This window comes from Carlito syrichta, unplaced genomic scaffold, assembly GCF_000164805.1.
Source record: "Carlito syrichta isolate Samal-C Ts95f unplaced genomic scaffold, Tarsius_syrichta-2.0.1 Scaffold316190, whole genome shotgun sequence".
Lineage (NCBI taxonomy): Eukaryota > Metazoa > Chordata > Mammalia > Primates > Tarsiidae > Carlito > Carlito syrichta.
In genome coordinates, this window is record NW_007260286.1 from 48,737 (window position 1) to 64,643 (window position 15,907).

The 15,907-nt window shown below is 41.3% G+C and overlaps 1 protein-coding gene across 2 annotated transcripts in view; it reads left to right on the plus strand.

Annotated features, from left to right (window-relative positions):
• SAV1 (salvador family WW domain containing protein 1) overlaps positions 1-15,907 on the plus strand; it is a 43,913-nt gene that overhangs the window by 21,446 nt on the left and 6,560 nt on the right. For both annotated transcript variants that reach the window (XM_008073814.1, XM_008073815.1), the window contains 2 exons: positions 10,015-10,285; positions 14,143-14,286. In XM_008073814.1, coding sequence (XP_008072005.1) covers positions 10,015-10,285; positions 14,143-14,286 — 415 coding nt within the window. The remainder of the gene's footprint in view (positions 1-10,014; positions 10,286-14,142; positions 14,287-15,907) is intronic.

Sequence of the window (15,907 nt, forward strand, 5' to 3'; positions counted from 1 at the left end):
CCTGTTTTCTGACAAAACCGTTTTAGTTGTAAAATAGCACAGTAATTCAGCGCACTGTTCTGGGTTGCCTTTCTTCAGGAGGCAGAATGTACATAGGCTAAACTGTATTGCAATAGAAAACCATTCTTTTCTTAGTCATTTGCTCATAGCTGTAGATTTTCCAATTTGCCAGGATGCTGCCTGGAGGGCTCTCAGGTGGAATAGACCGAGTCTCCCATTGTTAATGAAGAAAGGCAAGACCAGGCACTAAACAAGTCTGTGAGCAAATGGAGTACTTGCAAACAAATCTCAAACAAAGGCTCAGGGAAAATCTTAGAAAACCTTATCTCAGACTAACCAGTGCCAATGAATGACTGTGTGAAAGCCCAGCAGAGACAGAAAATTCCTAACCCAGGACTACTGGTACCAACAAATAGCCCGTGTAGATCCAGATGGCACAGAAGCCCAAATGGTCAGAAACAAAGGATTCCCTACTGCATACCCAGCCTTTGAAGTCCATCAGCCTCTCAAATGACTGTTTTCCTTACACCAGAATGTGTTGCAAGCGACTGATGCCACTCAGGAGATAAGAGACGGTTCCTGAGAACAGGGCTCTCAGCAGCTGCAGGGATGTCTCTAGAATTCCAGTGCCAAGTTATGAATGCACAGGAAAAGCTCTTGAAGGAAATTGAAAGTGTCTTTCCAGTAAACACATGGATGATAAGAAAACAAAACAGCCTTATTGCTGATGTTAACTGAAAAAACAAAACAAAACCCACAATATGTACATTTAGAAAAGGAGTGGAGGAGACTTTCTTTCTTACAAAGGATTGCAGCCTGCAAGGCAGCCATTCTGCTGCCTGGGAAGCATGTCTGGCCAAGATCAGCGACCGTCACTTTGAAGAACGAGGGTAGGAGTTTAGTGCTGAACATGTTGGCTAAACATAAGTGTTGAACAGGTTGCAGAAGGAGCTTTGAATATTCATGAAGGTGGCCCAGATGTGTGCATATTAAACAAATGTGTATGTAATGTATGATTCGCTGGGCACTGTAGTTCATGCCTGTAATCTCAGCACTTTGGGAGGCTGAGGCAAGAGAATTGTCTGAGTCCAGGGGTTTGAGAACAGCCTGGGCAACTTGACAAAATCTTGTCTCTGCAATAAATCAAAAAAATGAGCTTGGCGTGGTGGCGTGCGTGGGTGGTTCCAGCAACTTGGAAGGCTGAGGCGAAGGATCGCCTGAGCCCAGCAGGTTGTGGCTGCTGTGGCTGTGAGCGTGCCACTGCATTCCAGTTTGGGCAACACAGTGAGACTCCTACTAAAAAAAAAAATAAGCAAACAAACAACAAAAAAGCATAATTCATATTTACTTTGGGAGTGGAGACTTGACATTTACAGGTATTACAGTTATCCCCTATATGTCAAAAAGTCTTTTCAGGATGTGAAGGTACACAAATGTGCCATCTCTGTAAATAGGCTAGAACCAATCCATCGCTGCGGTGGTCTCTTTATCTGGAGAAAGTTGCTGAAATTAGTCTCTTGTCCAATCAAAGCTGTAGTTATGACTGGTGACACAGGTTCATTAGTCAGCATCTATGAACTAGATGAGTTGTAATTACTTAATATTGCTGATCTTGAGGCCAGTACTTGTTTAACTGCTAGAGAAAAAGAAATGCTTTGTGGCTGTTAGAACATAGTTTATTCTTTAAGTGTAGGGATGCATGTCTTAACCTTTGCCTGGCATGGCCATAGGTCCTGTTTATTATTTAGTATCAAGCCTGGTTCGGTGGCTCAGCCTGTAATCCTGCGCTTTGGGAGGCTTAGGTGAGTGGATTGCCTGAGCCCGTGGGTTTGAGACCCGCCTGGGCAACTTGGCGAGACCTCATCTCTACATTAAATCAAAAAGTTAGCCAGGCGTGGTAGCGCGCCCCTGTAGTTCCAGCTACTTGGAAGACTGAGGCAGAAGGATCGCTGGAGCCCAGCAGGTTGAGGCTGCGGTGGCCGGGAGTGGCCACTGCACTCCAGTCTGGGCAACAGAGTGAGACTCCAACTCAAATAATAATAATAATAATAATAATAATTTAGTATCTTCTTGCCACAGTCTGTTCCATCAGTCTTATGACCTCTGTTTTAACATTACTGCTAATCAACTCCAAAAAAAGAAGAGGGTATAACAGGAAGGTCTGGTCTTCCATCTTGTCATGGCAGGGGACTAAATATTTAAATTTTGGAGGGGTCCCCTTGGCCACAAAGCTCTGTTCAGTCAGCTTAGGAGCGTGCTGTGAGCATGCCACTGCATTCCAGCTTGGGCAAGAGAGTGATACTGTTTTATTTTTATTTTTATTATTTATTTATTTATTTAATTTTTTTTGAGTTGGAGTCTCACTGTTTCCCAGACTGGAGTGCAGTGGCCGCTCCCGGCCACCGCAGCCTCGACCTGCTGGGCTCCAGCTATCCTTCCGCTCAGCCTTCCGAGTAGCTAGAACTACAGGCGCACACTACCACGACTGGCTAATTTTTGGTTTTATTGTAGAGATGAGGTCTCGCCAAGTTGCCCAGGCGGGTCTCAAACCCATGGGCTCAGGCAATCCACTCACCTGAGCCTCCCAAGGCGCGGGATTACAGGCTGAGCTACCAAGCCCGGCTAGGATTTTATTTTTTAATTGACAACGACATGGAAAAAGTTTTAGTGGTTTGGACAGAAGAGAAAACCAGCCATAACATTCCCTTAGGAAAGCCTAATTCAGAGCAAGGCTCTCTCTCCCATCCCATGCAAGCTTAGAGAGGTGGGGAGGGTGCAGAAAAAAGTTGGAAGCTAGCAGAGATTGGTTCATGAAGCTTAAGGAAAGAAGCCATCTCCATAGCCATAAAAGTACAGGGTGAAGCAGCAAGTATTGATGTGGAAGCTGCAGCAAGTTGTCCAGCTCTACTTGAGGTCATTGATAAGGGGGGTTACACTAAACAACAGAGTTTCAATTTAGATAAAACAGCCTTCTGTTGGAAGAAGATGCCATCTGGGGACTTTACTGGCTAAAAAGAAGTCAGTGCCTGGCTTCAGAACTTCAAAGGACAGGCTAATTCTCTTGTTAGAGGCAAATGCTGCTGGTGACTTTAAGTTGAAGCTAGTGCTCATTGACCATTCCCAGAATTCTAGAACTCTTTAAGAATTATGCTAATCTACTCTGCCTGTGTTCTATAAATGGAAGGACAAAATCTGGATGACAACACATCTGTTTATGGCATGGTTTACTGGATATTGCCATGTTTTCATACTTGCTAACACAACATTCATTCTGCATACCATGGATCAAGGAGTAATTAATTTCAAGTCTTACGGTGTAAGAAATACATTTTATGAGGCTATGCTGCCTCTTACAGATCTAGACAAAGGAAATTGAAAACCTTCTGGAAAGGATTTACCACTCTAAATGAGCCATTAAGATTTGTGATTCTTGGGAAGAGGTCAAAATAACATTAACAGGAGTTTAGAATAAATTGATTCCACTTTTCTTGGATGACTTTGAGGGGTTCAAGACCAGTGAGGAGGGAGCTACAGATGAGGTGGAAATAAATAGCAAAAGAACTGAAGTCGGTAGCGGAGCCTGAAGATGTGATTGAATTGCTTCAATCTTATGATAAAACTTTAATAGGGCCGGGCTCGGTGGCTCAGCCTGTAATCTCAGCACTTTGGGAGGTTGAGGCCAGTGGATTGCCTGAGCTTGCGGGTTCGAGACCAGCCCAGGCCACTTGGCGAGACCTCATCTCTACAATAAATAAAAGATTAGCCGGGCGTGGTAGCGCGGGACTGGAGTTCGGCTTCTCGGAAGGCTGAGGCGGAAGGATCGCCGGAGCCCAGCGGGTCGACGCTGGGCTGGCAGTGAGCGTGTGTGCCACTGCACTCCAGCCTGGGCGAAGGAGTGAGACTCCCACTCAACAAAACAAAACAAAACTGTAATGGATGAGGAATTGCTTCTTAGGGATGAGCAGACAAGGTGGTGTCTTGAAGGTTGCGTGAACGTGGTTGAAATGACCGCTAACAGTTCCCACAGAGAGCGAGGTGACAAACTGCGGCTGGCTCTCCCGGACCCTTGGGCCCCGCGGCCAGGCTGGCGGGGAGCCCGGGGGCCCCGTGGATGCCGGAGCCTCGCTGCCGCTGCGGCCGAGCCCAGGCCTGGCACAGCGGCGACCTCGCTTCCCCCCGGCTTGCGAACGAGATGGCGGCCGCGCCTGCGGTCCGGACCGAGCCCTGCCGAGGACACAGCGCCTTTGGGCGGTGGCGGGCGAGGCTGAGGCCGGCTGGACGCCGCGCAGGGCCGCCAGAGTCCGGAAGGCGGTCGGGGCCGCGAGCCCAGCCACCCGCTCTGCCCGTGGAGCCCGCCGAGCCGCGGCTGTCCCCGATGCGTGACCCCCGCCTCGCCCAGCCCCCGACGCCAGAGGCCAGCAGGCCCAGGGAGTGAGCGGAGCCGCAGACTCGACTGTGGACCCGCTGGCGGCCCTCGGGCGCGGGGCCCCGTTCTACCAGCTTAGACGACGAAAAGAGAGAAACGCTAGAAGAACCCGCCTTGTTTGGCCGCCTGAAAATGCCGGCCGCCCTTGGGGAGGTTTGCCGGTCACTTATTGAAGGCCTGTATGAAGAAGCTGCTCTCAGCTTTCCCCCTAACCTTTTAGAAGAAACGTCGGCTGCAGCGAGTCTTTCTAGATGTGAAAAGGTTGTTGACGTATGGTAAAGGCGAGTTAGAAAATTACACATTGTGTAAATGCCCGTTTGCTGTGAAAAAGCCATAGGAGAAATGTCTTCTGGAAATGACTTTAAATCTAAAGTGACACCGAGAGCGACATGTGTCCACGTTTGTTGAGTGGCTTAGAGGACACAGAGCGGAAGACCTGAGAGTGAGAAGGTTCTGTGCCAGACCGGTCATATTTAGAAGACATTTTCATATTATAACCATTGTTTTGTGTGTGCATTTCTTTTTTTGAGTCGGAGTCTCACTCTGTCACCCAGACTGGAGTGCAGTGGCCACTCCCGACCACCGCAGCCTCGCCTGCTGGGCGCCGGCGATCCTTCCGCCTCAGCCTTCCGAGTAGCCGGAATTACAGGCATGCGCTACCATACCCGGCTGATTTTTGATTTATTGTAGAGATGAGGTCTCGCTGCCCAGATGGGTCTCGAACCCACGGGCTCAGGCAATTCATTCACCTCAGCCTCCCAAAGGCGCGGGATTACAGGCTGAGCCACCGAGCCCAGCACGTTTTGTTTTAAAATTCCCAGGAAAGATTGCTGAAAATTTGAGCATGATAGCCCGTTTGGTTGTTGGAGATGGGAAGGGTTCTAGGCCAGAATGTTTGTGTTTCAAAGACTCTTTCAAATACAGCTATTGTTACCCATATGCAGTTTATTCAAGTTTGCTGTGTGGACAGATTAACTCCTTTCCTGAAACATCTAGTCTATCTAGATGTTTAGAAGTGCCCAACGTATGTTAACAAAGAGGTAGTACAACATCACTTTGTGAATATCTTTTGTTAAAATTCATAGGAAATCATGTCTTTTGGAAATGGAATTGTTGAACCACCTCTGTGAGTAGTGTAGTACTGTTTGTACTTGTTCAGTGGTTTAGAGGAGGAGGGAGGGAGGGAATTGCAAAAGGTATTGTGCTAATGTGTTAGTTGGACATTTTCAGACACCATTTTTCTGTATGTTTTGTGCATTTTGTTTTGCTATGCATATAGTGTATATAATGGACATGAGTCCTAATTTTGCAGCATCTAGTCTCTAGATGTTCAAGAGGTTGTCAGTGTATGTATGACAAAGTTCTTAGTAAAATTAGCACATTTTGTGTTGAAATTTATAGGAAAGCTTGTCTTCTGTAGATGACTTTTGTATATGAATTTGTTCAGCCATTTCTAAGCATTACATAATGTACTTGTCCACTGGATTGAAGACAGAGAGAAGGAAGTGAGAATGATTCAAAGCCCAAAATGGTCATATTTAGAAGATACCTCAGATTATAACCATTGTTACACATGTGCAATTTTATTTAACAGTGCTGTGTACCTAGTGTAAAATTCTTATATGAAATATCTAGTCTTTCTGGATATTTAGAAGTGCTTGATATATTTAAAATAGAAGTAGTTGAATAACACTTTTGGTAAATAACTTTTAAAAACTGATGGGAAAAACTGTGTTTGAAAATGAAGTTGTTAAACTACCTCTGTGAACAGTGTACTCTCTGTACTTGTTCATTGGGTTGAGGGAGGCGAGAGGGAAGAAATTGCAAAAGGTGTTTTGCTAGTGTGTGGTCAGCTTACCCATTGCCCTGTACGTACTGTGTGTTTCACTGAACTTTGCTGTACTATATATATTGTGTATACACTGGACAGATGAGTCCTAACTGTATAACATCTAGCTTCTAGATATTAAAGAGGTTGCCACTGTATGACAAAAGTAGAGTTAATAAGTTAACACCTTAAAAAAAAAAGAGAAATGACAACTAAGCATTTAGAATATTAAATAAACTTAGTTGATAAAGTAGTGGCAGGGTTTGAGATGATTGACTTCAATTTTGAAAGAATATCTGCTATGGGTAAAATGTTATCAAATAGCATCATATGCTATAGGGAGATCTTTCATGAAAGAAATAGTCAGTGGGGCAAACTTGATTGTTGTCTTATGATAAAAAATTACCACAGTCACCCCAGCCTTCACAATACTACCCTAATTGGTCAGCAGCCTTTGATATAGAGGTTAAGATTCTCCACCAGCAAAAAATGCTGTTAACTCATTTTTTTTTAGCAATAAAGTGTTTTTAAATTAAGATATGCATATTTTAAAGATATAATGCAATTGTATACTTAATAGGCTGGTATAGTATAAAGATAACTTTTATAACTGCAGTGGTCTGGGAAGCAAACCCAAAATATCCCCAAGGTATGCCTGTGTTTTATCAGGTGTTGCAAATGATGATACTTGAATTCTGTAATTTCTTCTGTATTTATTAGTTGGGATTCTGTAATCAAGAACTTTCCTCTGTAAGTTACTTGGTTGCTGTCCATATAGGAGAGATGGGATAAATGCTAGTTCTTTTCCTTTATTTACTATTTCAGAATAATGAATTGGTACTCAAGCCACCTTTAAAAGTAACCAGTGAGGATTTATTTGTAGACTCATGGATTCATTTTTAACTCCAAGCTTTATTTGAGTTTTACCACTTTTTTCATTAATACTATTTTCTGTTCCAAGATTCAATACAAAGTACTGCATTGCATTTAATTATCATGTCTCCTTAGTCTTTGAGCTCTGCTATTTTCCCAGTCATATTCTTGTTTTTCATGACCTTGACAGTTTTGAAGAGTACATGTCAGATATTTTGTAGATTGTCCCTCAATTTGAATTTTGTCTGATGTTTATCTCATGATTAGACTAGGTTTATTGATTTTTGAAAGAACACCACAGAGGTGAAGTGTCCTTGTGAGATCATATGTAAGGAGAGGTACATGACAGCCACATGGTATTCCTGGTGATCTTAAACCTTCATCAGTTAAGGTTTGCTAGGTTTCTCCACTGTACTGTTACTGTTTTCCCCTTTCCATACTCTGTTTTTTTAGGAGGGAGTCACTTAACCGTAACTCATTCTCAAGGTGGGTAGGTGTGTTACTAAAACTCCTTGGAGTGGGGAATATGTGAACATGTGGGGTTCTTCTGTGAGGAAGTTTTGTTTTTTTCTCCCAGACGTACACATTCTGTGGTTTCTGTCAATATAGACTCATATATTTATTTCACATTTTGGGTTATAATCTAAGATTTTTTTTTTCCTATAGTTACTGTCTGATACTGCAAAAATATTCTAGATCATCTTGCATTTTCCTGCCCTAGAAGATGACTGGTAGATTGTAAGATTTTTAAGATTTGTGTTTCAGTCATTGGTATGATAATTCTGATGTATAAATCAGTGCCCCTCCAAGGTTGGTTCCTTTTGATTCCTCTTTGCTTTCTTATGTGACTGAATGCTCCAGACTCCTTTTCTGCCTCAATCCTGGAATCAACCATTTTTCCAAGGATCCCTTTCAGTGGGGAAATAGTATTTGGAGATCACACACTTGTACTCATTGCTACTGGTTGGATTAGCTCTTTTAGACCTTTTCAATGGACATTTCTAGGAAAGTGTTTTGTTTTTTTGCAATTGAAATTAATCGTGAGTTTATATTGTTGGCAAATTAAATTCTAGATTTCCAGGTTTTTACTTTTAAAAAATGTTTTTAATTGTAGTAGAATGTACATAAAGTAAAAATTACCATCTTAACCATTGACCTGGACAGAAGCTATAGGACCTTTTATATCCTAATCGCAGAAGTCTTCTTTGCCATAAACTATTGATAACATGGACAAGGGTGTGAATCCCAGCAGGGCAGGATCACTGCGGCCCAGGGCCACCTGTAGGCAGGCGACCACATAGATATATGTGATGGTATACTGCCTAGACTCTTTACCTTGCTTTTTTCACTTAATATATTTTGAATATTACTCTAGGGCAATAATAGAAATAGTCATTATTCTTTTTTTTATAGCTAGATAGTATAGTACTCTGTTGTGTGCATGTAATAGCATAATCAAATCCACTATTAGTGAGCATTTGGTTTATTTTTAGCCTTGATACTGCAGTTGATGCAGCAGTGACTCACCTTATACATATGCCATTTAAAAAATGTTGTATTTAAATGAATACACAGTTTCTTAAACCACCTGCTGATAACCTATACTTGTCCATAAACTTACATATCCTTCTTTAGAATCTGAATTTGAATTATTTACTTTCGAACCGGGTGTGGTAGTATGCACCTGTAGTTCCAGCTACTCGGAAGGTTGAGGCGGAAGGATCGCCGGAGCCCAGCAGGTCAAGGCTGCGATGGCCAGGAGCAGCCACTGCACTCTAGTCTGGGCGAGGGAGTGAGACTCCAACTCAAAAAAAAAAAAAAAAAGCATTTACTTTCATTCTGAAGTTTCTTCTCAATTGCTTTTTGTTGTTGGTGTTTACATGTACATAGCAATATAATTGACATACATAATACTATTCTAATCCAGGCAAGGGATCCTCTTTAGCTTATTTTTAGCATATTTAGGATTGTCAACATAATTTTAAAACTGAGACGGGATAGCTAGAAAAAGCCTAGGCAGACAGACAGCAGATAGGCAGATCCCCTAGTAACAACGTAGCTAACTCCCAGCAGGCCTCTCAAGCTCAGTGCTGGTAAACAAGCTCTCTGCCTGCCTTAAGCTAGAGCTTTAAGTACTCACTGCTGGGATTGAAAAGCAACCAATCAGTTCACCATTAGGCCCCTAATTCCTGCCAGTTGATCCTGAATACTGACCTATCAGAACAGCTAAGTGTGGACCAGTCAGCTCATAGCTAGTGGTAGCCAATCTGCTTGGATTTAGGGCTATATAAACACCAGGTTTTCTCGGCCCCAGACGGGCAACCCCTTTGGTTCCCCTCCCACTATGGGGGCTTCTCTGTCCCCTCTAGAAATCCTGCTTTCTCACTTTGTGGCTGCCCGTGCCCCTCATTCTTCTGGGCATGAGACAAGAACCTCGACCCTGAAGAGCTGCGCCCTGAAGAACTACAGAAGATCCTCAGAACCGAAGAGCTGTGCACCCCACAGGCTGGTTTGCCAGCCGACCAGGAGAGCTGCTGAAAGAAGGCAAGACTCCAAAGCTGAGACACTCTGGGGGCTAGGCTTGCCAGCCCACTGAACCAGCAATACTCAGGGTTTGGCTGGACGACCCATTGAGCTGACACTCTTGAAGCCCAGACTGACCTGAAAAATCCATATTAAAACATTTGAAGAGTCTGTTTCATTTACCTTTCTTTAAAATAAAACTTGATGTTTTCATTTTTGCCTTAGTGCCCAGCCAACTGTAATTTTAAAAACTCTTCAAAGTTGCTAGGAACATTTGATAGTTGATTTTCTGTTTTCTAGCTGGCTATTTTTAGCATTGAATAATTGTTCTGTTTCTTTTCTTTCTTTTTCTCTTTCCCTACAGGTATTGGGAGAGTTGCTGCTACATCTTTAGGAAATTTAAATAACCATGGCTCTGAAGACTTACCTCTTCCTCTTGGCTGGTCTGTGGACTGGACAATGAGAGGGAGAAAATATTATATAGATCATAACACAAATACAACTCATTGGAGCCATCCTCTTGAGCGAGAAGGACTTCCTCCTGGGTGGGAGCGAGTTGAGTCATCAGAATTTGGAACCTATTATGTGGATCACACAAATAAGAAGGCTCAGTATAGGCATCCTTGTGCTCCTAGGTAGAGTATCAGTTTTATTTTCAACTTTTTGTTTTGGAATTGTCTGATGTTAGATCTTGGACTTATGTTTTCATCCAAAAGAAAGGCATTCTAAACTTCTGATTTTATTTTTCAAAATGTGTGACATTTTTCTCTGGACTTATATTTAGTAATGAATGACTTGAATAAGGAAAAATTACTTTTCTCTTTAAACAGCCTCAAAAACAGTATTAGTGTTACTATGATTAGATTCTGCTTTAATATGCAAAAATGTTTTTGTTTCAGATGTCTAGAAATTGAAATAAATAAAGCAGTGGACTCTTTACAATTAAATTCCTATAAATAATACAGACCTAGTAAGTCAAAATATATTATGGAATTGCAACATTTTGCTGTTTTTATTCCATTTCAGACATGATTTTATGTTCCTTTTTTTACTGTTACCAGACAAAAAAGCGAAAATTGGGACTGTACAAAACATTCAGATCTGCTTAATAAATATGGCAGTAAATATTAGGGCTATTTTGATTAAGCCTATCAGATTGGTTTGTTGCCAGACTTTTAGCCCTTTGCTATCTAATACTGTAGCCACTTGTCACATGGGCTGTTGAGCACTTGAAATGTGATTAATCTTAGTTGAGATGTGCTGTAAGTGTAATTACACACTAAATTTCAAAGTGCACATAAAGTTAGTATTAGTAATGAAGGTGCACATATTTCAGATTAACCACATTAGCTTCAAGAACTGAACCATAAGAGTAAAAATGTGCCAAGTGTGATAGCTCATGGTTGTAATCCCAATACTTTGGAAAGGTGAGGCAGGAGAATTGCTTGAGGCCAGGAGTTCAGGACTAGCATGGGCAATACAAGGAGACCCTGTCTCTACAAACAATTTTTAAAAAAATAGATAAAATACTATCACATATTGATAGATGTTGCTTAGTATCATCTGACATAATGTAAATTTTTTGTTATAATGAATATTTGTGTTTTTTAGAACCATTAACATTATTATGAAAGTATATTTTAGTATTATCACTAGAGAAGTAAGCCTTATCATTATTGTGTTATTTCACATATTTGGTGTATTGATTTTGACTTTGGAAATAGTTTTTTTCCAGTGATTTCATTTAGTTTCAATATTTATTGAACTATTTTTTTTTTTTGAATTGGAATCTCATTCTGTTGCCCAGGATGGAGTACAGTGGCACACTCACGGCCACCCCAGCATTGACTTGTTGGGCTCTGGCGATCCTTCTGCCTCAGCCTTCCAAGAAGCCAGAACTACAGGCAGGCGCTACCTTACCCAGCTAATTTTTGATTTACTGTAGAGATGAGGTCTTACCAAGTTGCCCTGGCTAGTGTGGAACCCACAGGCTCAGGCAATCCACTCACCTCGGCTTTCCAAAGTGCTGGGATTACAGGCTGAGCCACTGAGCTTGGCCTTTTTAAAAAAAATTGAATTGTTGAGGTTATAGTTTATAAAGCACTGTCATAATTAATGAATTTTCTTCTCTCAGCAGCTCTGTGGAAATAAAACAGGAGAGACTAAACACTGTCCTGAAAACCATGATTTAACTTGACAGTCTATTATACTTAGCCTTTTATATAATTTGGATATTTCAGCCTAGGCCGGCTTGGTGATCCTTCAAATATGAGTCATGCTTGGGAGAGAGATTGTCAACCAAAAATTTGGGAATCCTAAGGACACATAACTGTTCCCTTTTAGTCTCTCAAAAGTAAACTTTTTACATCCCTCCCCTCAAAAAAACCTACTGACCTTAAGCTTGCATAGATATTATTAATAGCTGTTTCATTGTTTTTGTTATGCCAACTATCATACAGAACCCTTGATTTATATTACCAAACTAATCCTGAGACAACCATCTTGTGTGAATTTATTATTCCACTTTTTTTTTTTTTTTTTTTTTTTTTTTGATTTGGAGTCTCACTCTGTCGCCCAGACTGGAGTGCAGTGGCCACTTCTGGCCATCGCAGACTTGACCTGCTGGGCTCCAGCGATCCTTCCTCCTCAGCCTTCCGAGTAACCAGAATTACAGGCATGTGCTACCACACCCAGCTGATTTTTTGATTTATTGTAGAGATGAGGTCTCGCTGCCCAGGCGGATCTCGAACCCGCAGGCTCAGGCAATCCACTCACCTCAGCCTCCCAAAGGCGTGGGATTACAGACTGAGCCACTGAGCCTGGCTACTTTTTTTTTTTTTGAGTTGGAGTCTCACTCTGTCACCCAGACTGGAGTGCAGTGGCCGCTCCCGGCCACCGCAGCCTCGACCTGCTGGGCTCTGGTGATCCTTCCGCCTCAGCCTTCCAAGAAGCCAGAATTATAGGCGTGCACTACCACACCTGGCTAATTTTTTGATTTTATTGTAGAGATAAGGTCTCGAACCCTCGGGCTTAGGCAATCCACTCACCTCAACCTCCCAAAGGCACAGGATTACAGGCTGAGCCACCAAGCCCGGCTTATTGTTCCACTTTTATAAATAAGGAGGCTAAGGCTTAGAGAAGTGAAACAGTTTTGCCTAACATTTATACAACCTGTAAGTGTTCAAGCTGAGGTTAAGACCCGGGCTTTTCTGACTATAAAGCCTCAATTCTTCCCCAAGCCTGAGTTGTACTATCAAAGAACAGTTCCCTTTGAATCTTAGGAAAGAAGGGTTGAAGATAAAATTCATGGTCGTTTGCACATTGATCTTTTGTTTTTAATTTTTCAGTTTTTTGTAGAGACAAGATCTTGCTATGTTACCCAGGCTGGCTCAAGTTTTGGACCTTCCAAAAAAAGTGTTGGGATTATAGGTCTGAGACACCACACCCGGCAAGCACATTGATCTTCAAATTGTTGACCTTATTGTAATCTAACCTTTATTTTAATCCCAGTTTGGTAAATGGTGACCTTTCCTAATGTACACATAAATCTTTAGCTTTAAAGGCAGAGATCCCTTTCAATCTGAAATAGATCGTTTTGGCCTCCCAGAATTCAATCTTTAACCTTCAATGGTTCAGTGCTTTCTTTAGCTCTTTCCCATAGAATATCCCTCCCTAATTTGGCATCCTCACTCTCCCCAGCATACACAGGCTGTTAGAACTACTATTAATTCATTTTTATTTATTTTTTAAAAGTCTCTATGATTTAAAATAGGTTCTAACAAACTCTGACTTCCATATCTTCTCTCAAGGTGGTAAAAGTAGAAATCTTATCTGCATTTAATGTGGCCTTTTCAAGCACAGTACTTACTCCTGCTGCATCCCAACCTCCTTTTTCAGCCTGCAGGAGGAAAAAAACATCTATTTTCATTGTGAGAGAAACTACCAACCTTTCTTACATGAATTTATAGCCAATTACTAGTTATGGAAATTTGTTATTCTGGTTTTATGCCTCTGCGTAAAGGTTACAACTTATTTTCAGTGTTTTAATTTAAATTTTAATCCTTTGACACTGTCCTTGAAATGAATAAATACCAGCCAGAAGAAATCTCTTTAAAATATGTATTGTTTAGGTAGTGGAAAGAAGCCGGTTTGGGCAGGACACACATTGAGAGATGCTTAGATACCAGGATAGCCAAAAAACATATTCACGTTTTAAAAGATGTTATCTATGTATTACTTCTAATTTGCCATAATCAGAAGTGTCTGGGTGCTGGAGGCAACCACTTTGAGAACCTCTTGTAATTGCAGCAGTCAAATGTGACTTGTATTCATCCTTTGTTATTGGTATATATTGAGTATTATAATTTTAATACAGTTTTTTACTTTCTTAAAATGTGTTTATGTTCTTTTTGGCACCTTCTGTATTGTGTTCATGATAATTTCTTTTTTAGATTTAGGGCCTTTATCATAAAGAATGTCACTTCTTTCTTAGTGTACCGCGGTATGATCAACCACCTCCTGTCACATACCAACCACAGCAAACTGAAAGGAATCAGTCGCTTTTGGTACCTGCAAATCCATATCACACTGCAGAAATTCCTGACTGGCTTCAGGTTTATGCTCGAGCCCCTGTGAAGTAAGTGAATTTACAGCACACACGTTTTTGAGGCGTGAACAGATAGCTGAATGGAGTCTCCAGGCTGCTTAACCCAAATAATGCTATGTTTTTCTTTTAATATTGGGCTTTTGCTATAACAGCTTATAAACTTTAAAAATAATTGATTAGAAATATTCTACAAACATTTATTAAATCTTTACTTCTTTGTGTATAGACCTCTGCTATTAGGGATACAGTAAGAGGCTTATATTCTCATGGGGAAGATTAACTTGTAAATGAGTGAGCCAGTACAAATGATTCCTAGATAATATGGATGAAACAAGACAGGACACAAGGGTGTTGAGGAAATAGTATAGTGTAGTGGCTGTGAGTTCTGGGATGAAATGATCTGAGTTCACAAGGTACTTTTTAACTGTGTAACTTTGGGCAGAGTGTTTAACTTAGTTTTGTCTTTTAATTGGGATAGTAATAGTACCTACTCTTAAGATTCCTAAGTAAATGTATATAAAGTATTTGTCACAGTGCCTTGTACATTGAGAGACTTCAGTAAATGATTATGGTTAATACTGAGGGTAGATAGATGTATGGTATGGTGGTTATGATAGCACAGAGGGAAACTGTTTGAAACTGACTTCTGGCTCCATTACCTACTTACTGAATGATCTTGGGCAAATTGCTGAACTTAGATCTAAGTGTTTTTCTTCTACTGAAACATAGGGGTTAAAAGAGGTAATGCTTTTTTTTTTGAGTTGGAGTCTCACTCTGTCGCCCAGACTGGAGTGCAGTGGCTGTTCCCGGCCACCGCAGCCTCGACCTGCTAGGCTCCGGCGATCCTTCTACCTCAGCCTTCCAAGTAGCTGGAACTACAGGCGCGTGCTACCACGCCCGGCTGATTTTTTTATTTATTGTAGAGATGAGGTCTCGCTGCCCAGGCGGGTCTCAAACCCGCAGGCTCAGGCAATCCACTCACCTCAGCCTCCCAAAGGCGCAGGATTACAAGCTGAGCCACCGAGCCCAGCTAGTAATGGTTTCTTATTATTGTAAGTGGAGCCAGGAAAACTATGCTCTAGAGGGAAATGCATAGGTGGGTCTTTAAAGATGGCTGTGAGTGCCAGACTCATTGAGGCTATTTGTTAGGCACAGTTCTTGGAATATAATTATGAATCTGTGAAATTTTTGCCTCAAAGAGCTTCTCTTTTTAGGGAAAACAAAAGTAGATACCCAATGCTATATGGGTTAGTATTAGAAGCATTTGCAAAGTGCTATGATTTCAGAAAATGGGTGCTTCGAAGTAAGTTTTTATTAACTATTCAGTGCTTCCTGTGTACCTTGCAGCCCTAAACTTTTAGAAATGTTATGTCATGTACTCTTCCCAAAATCCATTGTGTAGGTGAAGAAACTGGCTTTTTATCTATACCAAGATCACACAGCTACTAAGTAGTAGATTATGGACTTTGATCTCTGACTTCAAAAACCATGCTCTTAACTTTTGTTACTGCTACTTTCTTATTTAATAATTATCATTTACTGAGCAGTTATTAAGTTCCTGGTCCTTTGCTAGACATTTTACACATAATTACATATATGCATAAAACAATTATATAAGGTAACAGTTACTTGTTTTTTAAAGTCCTACTAT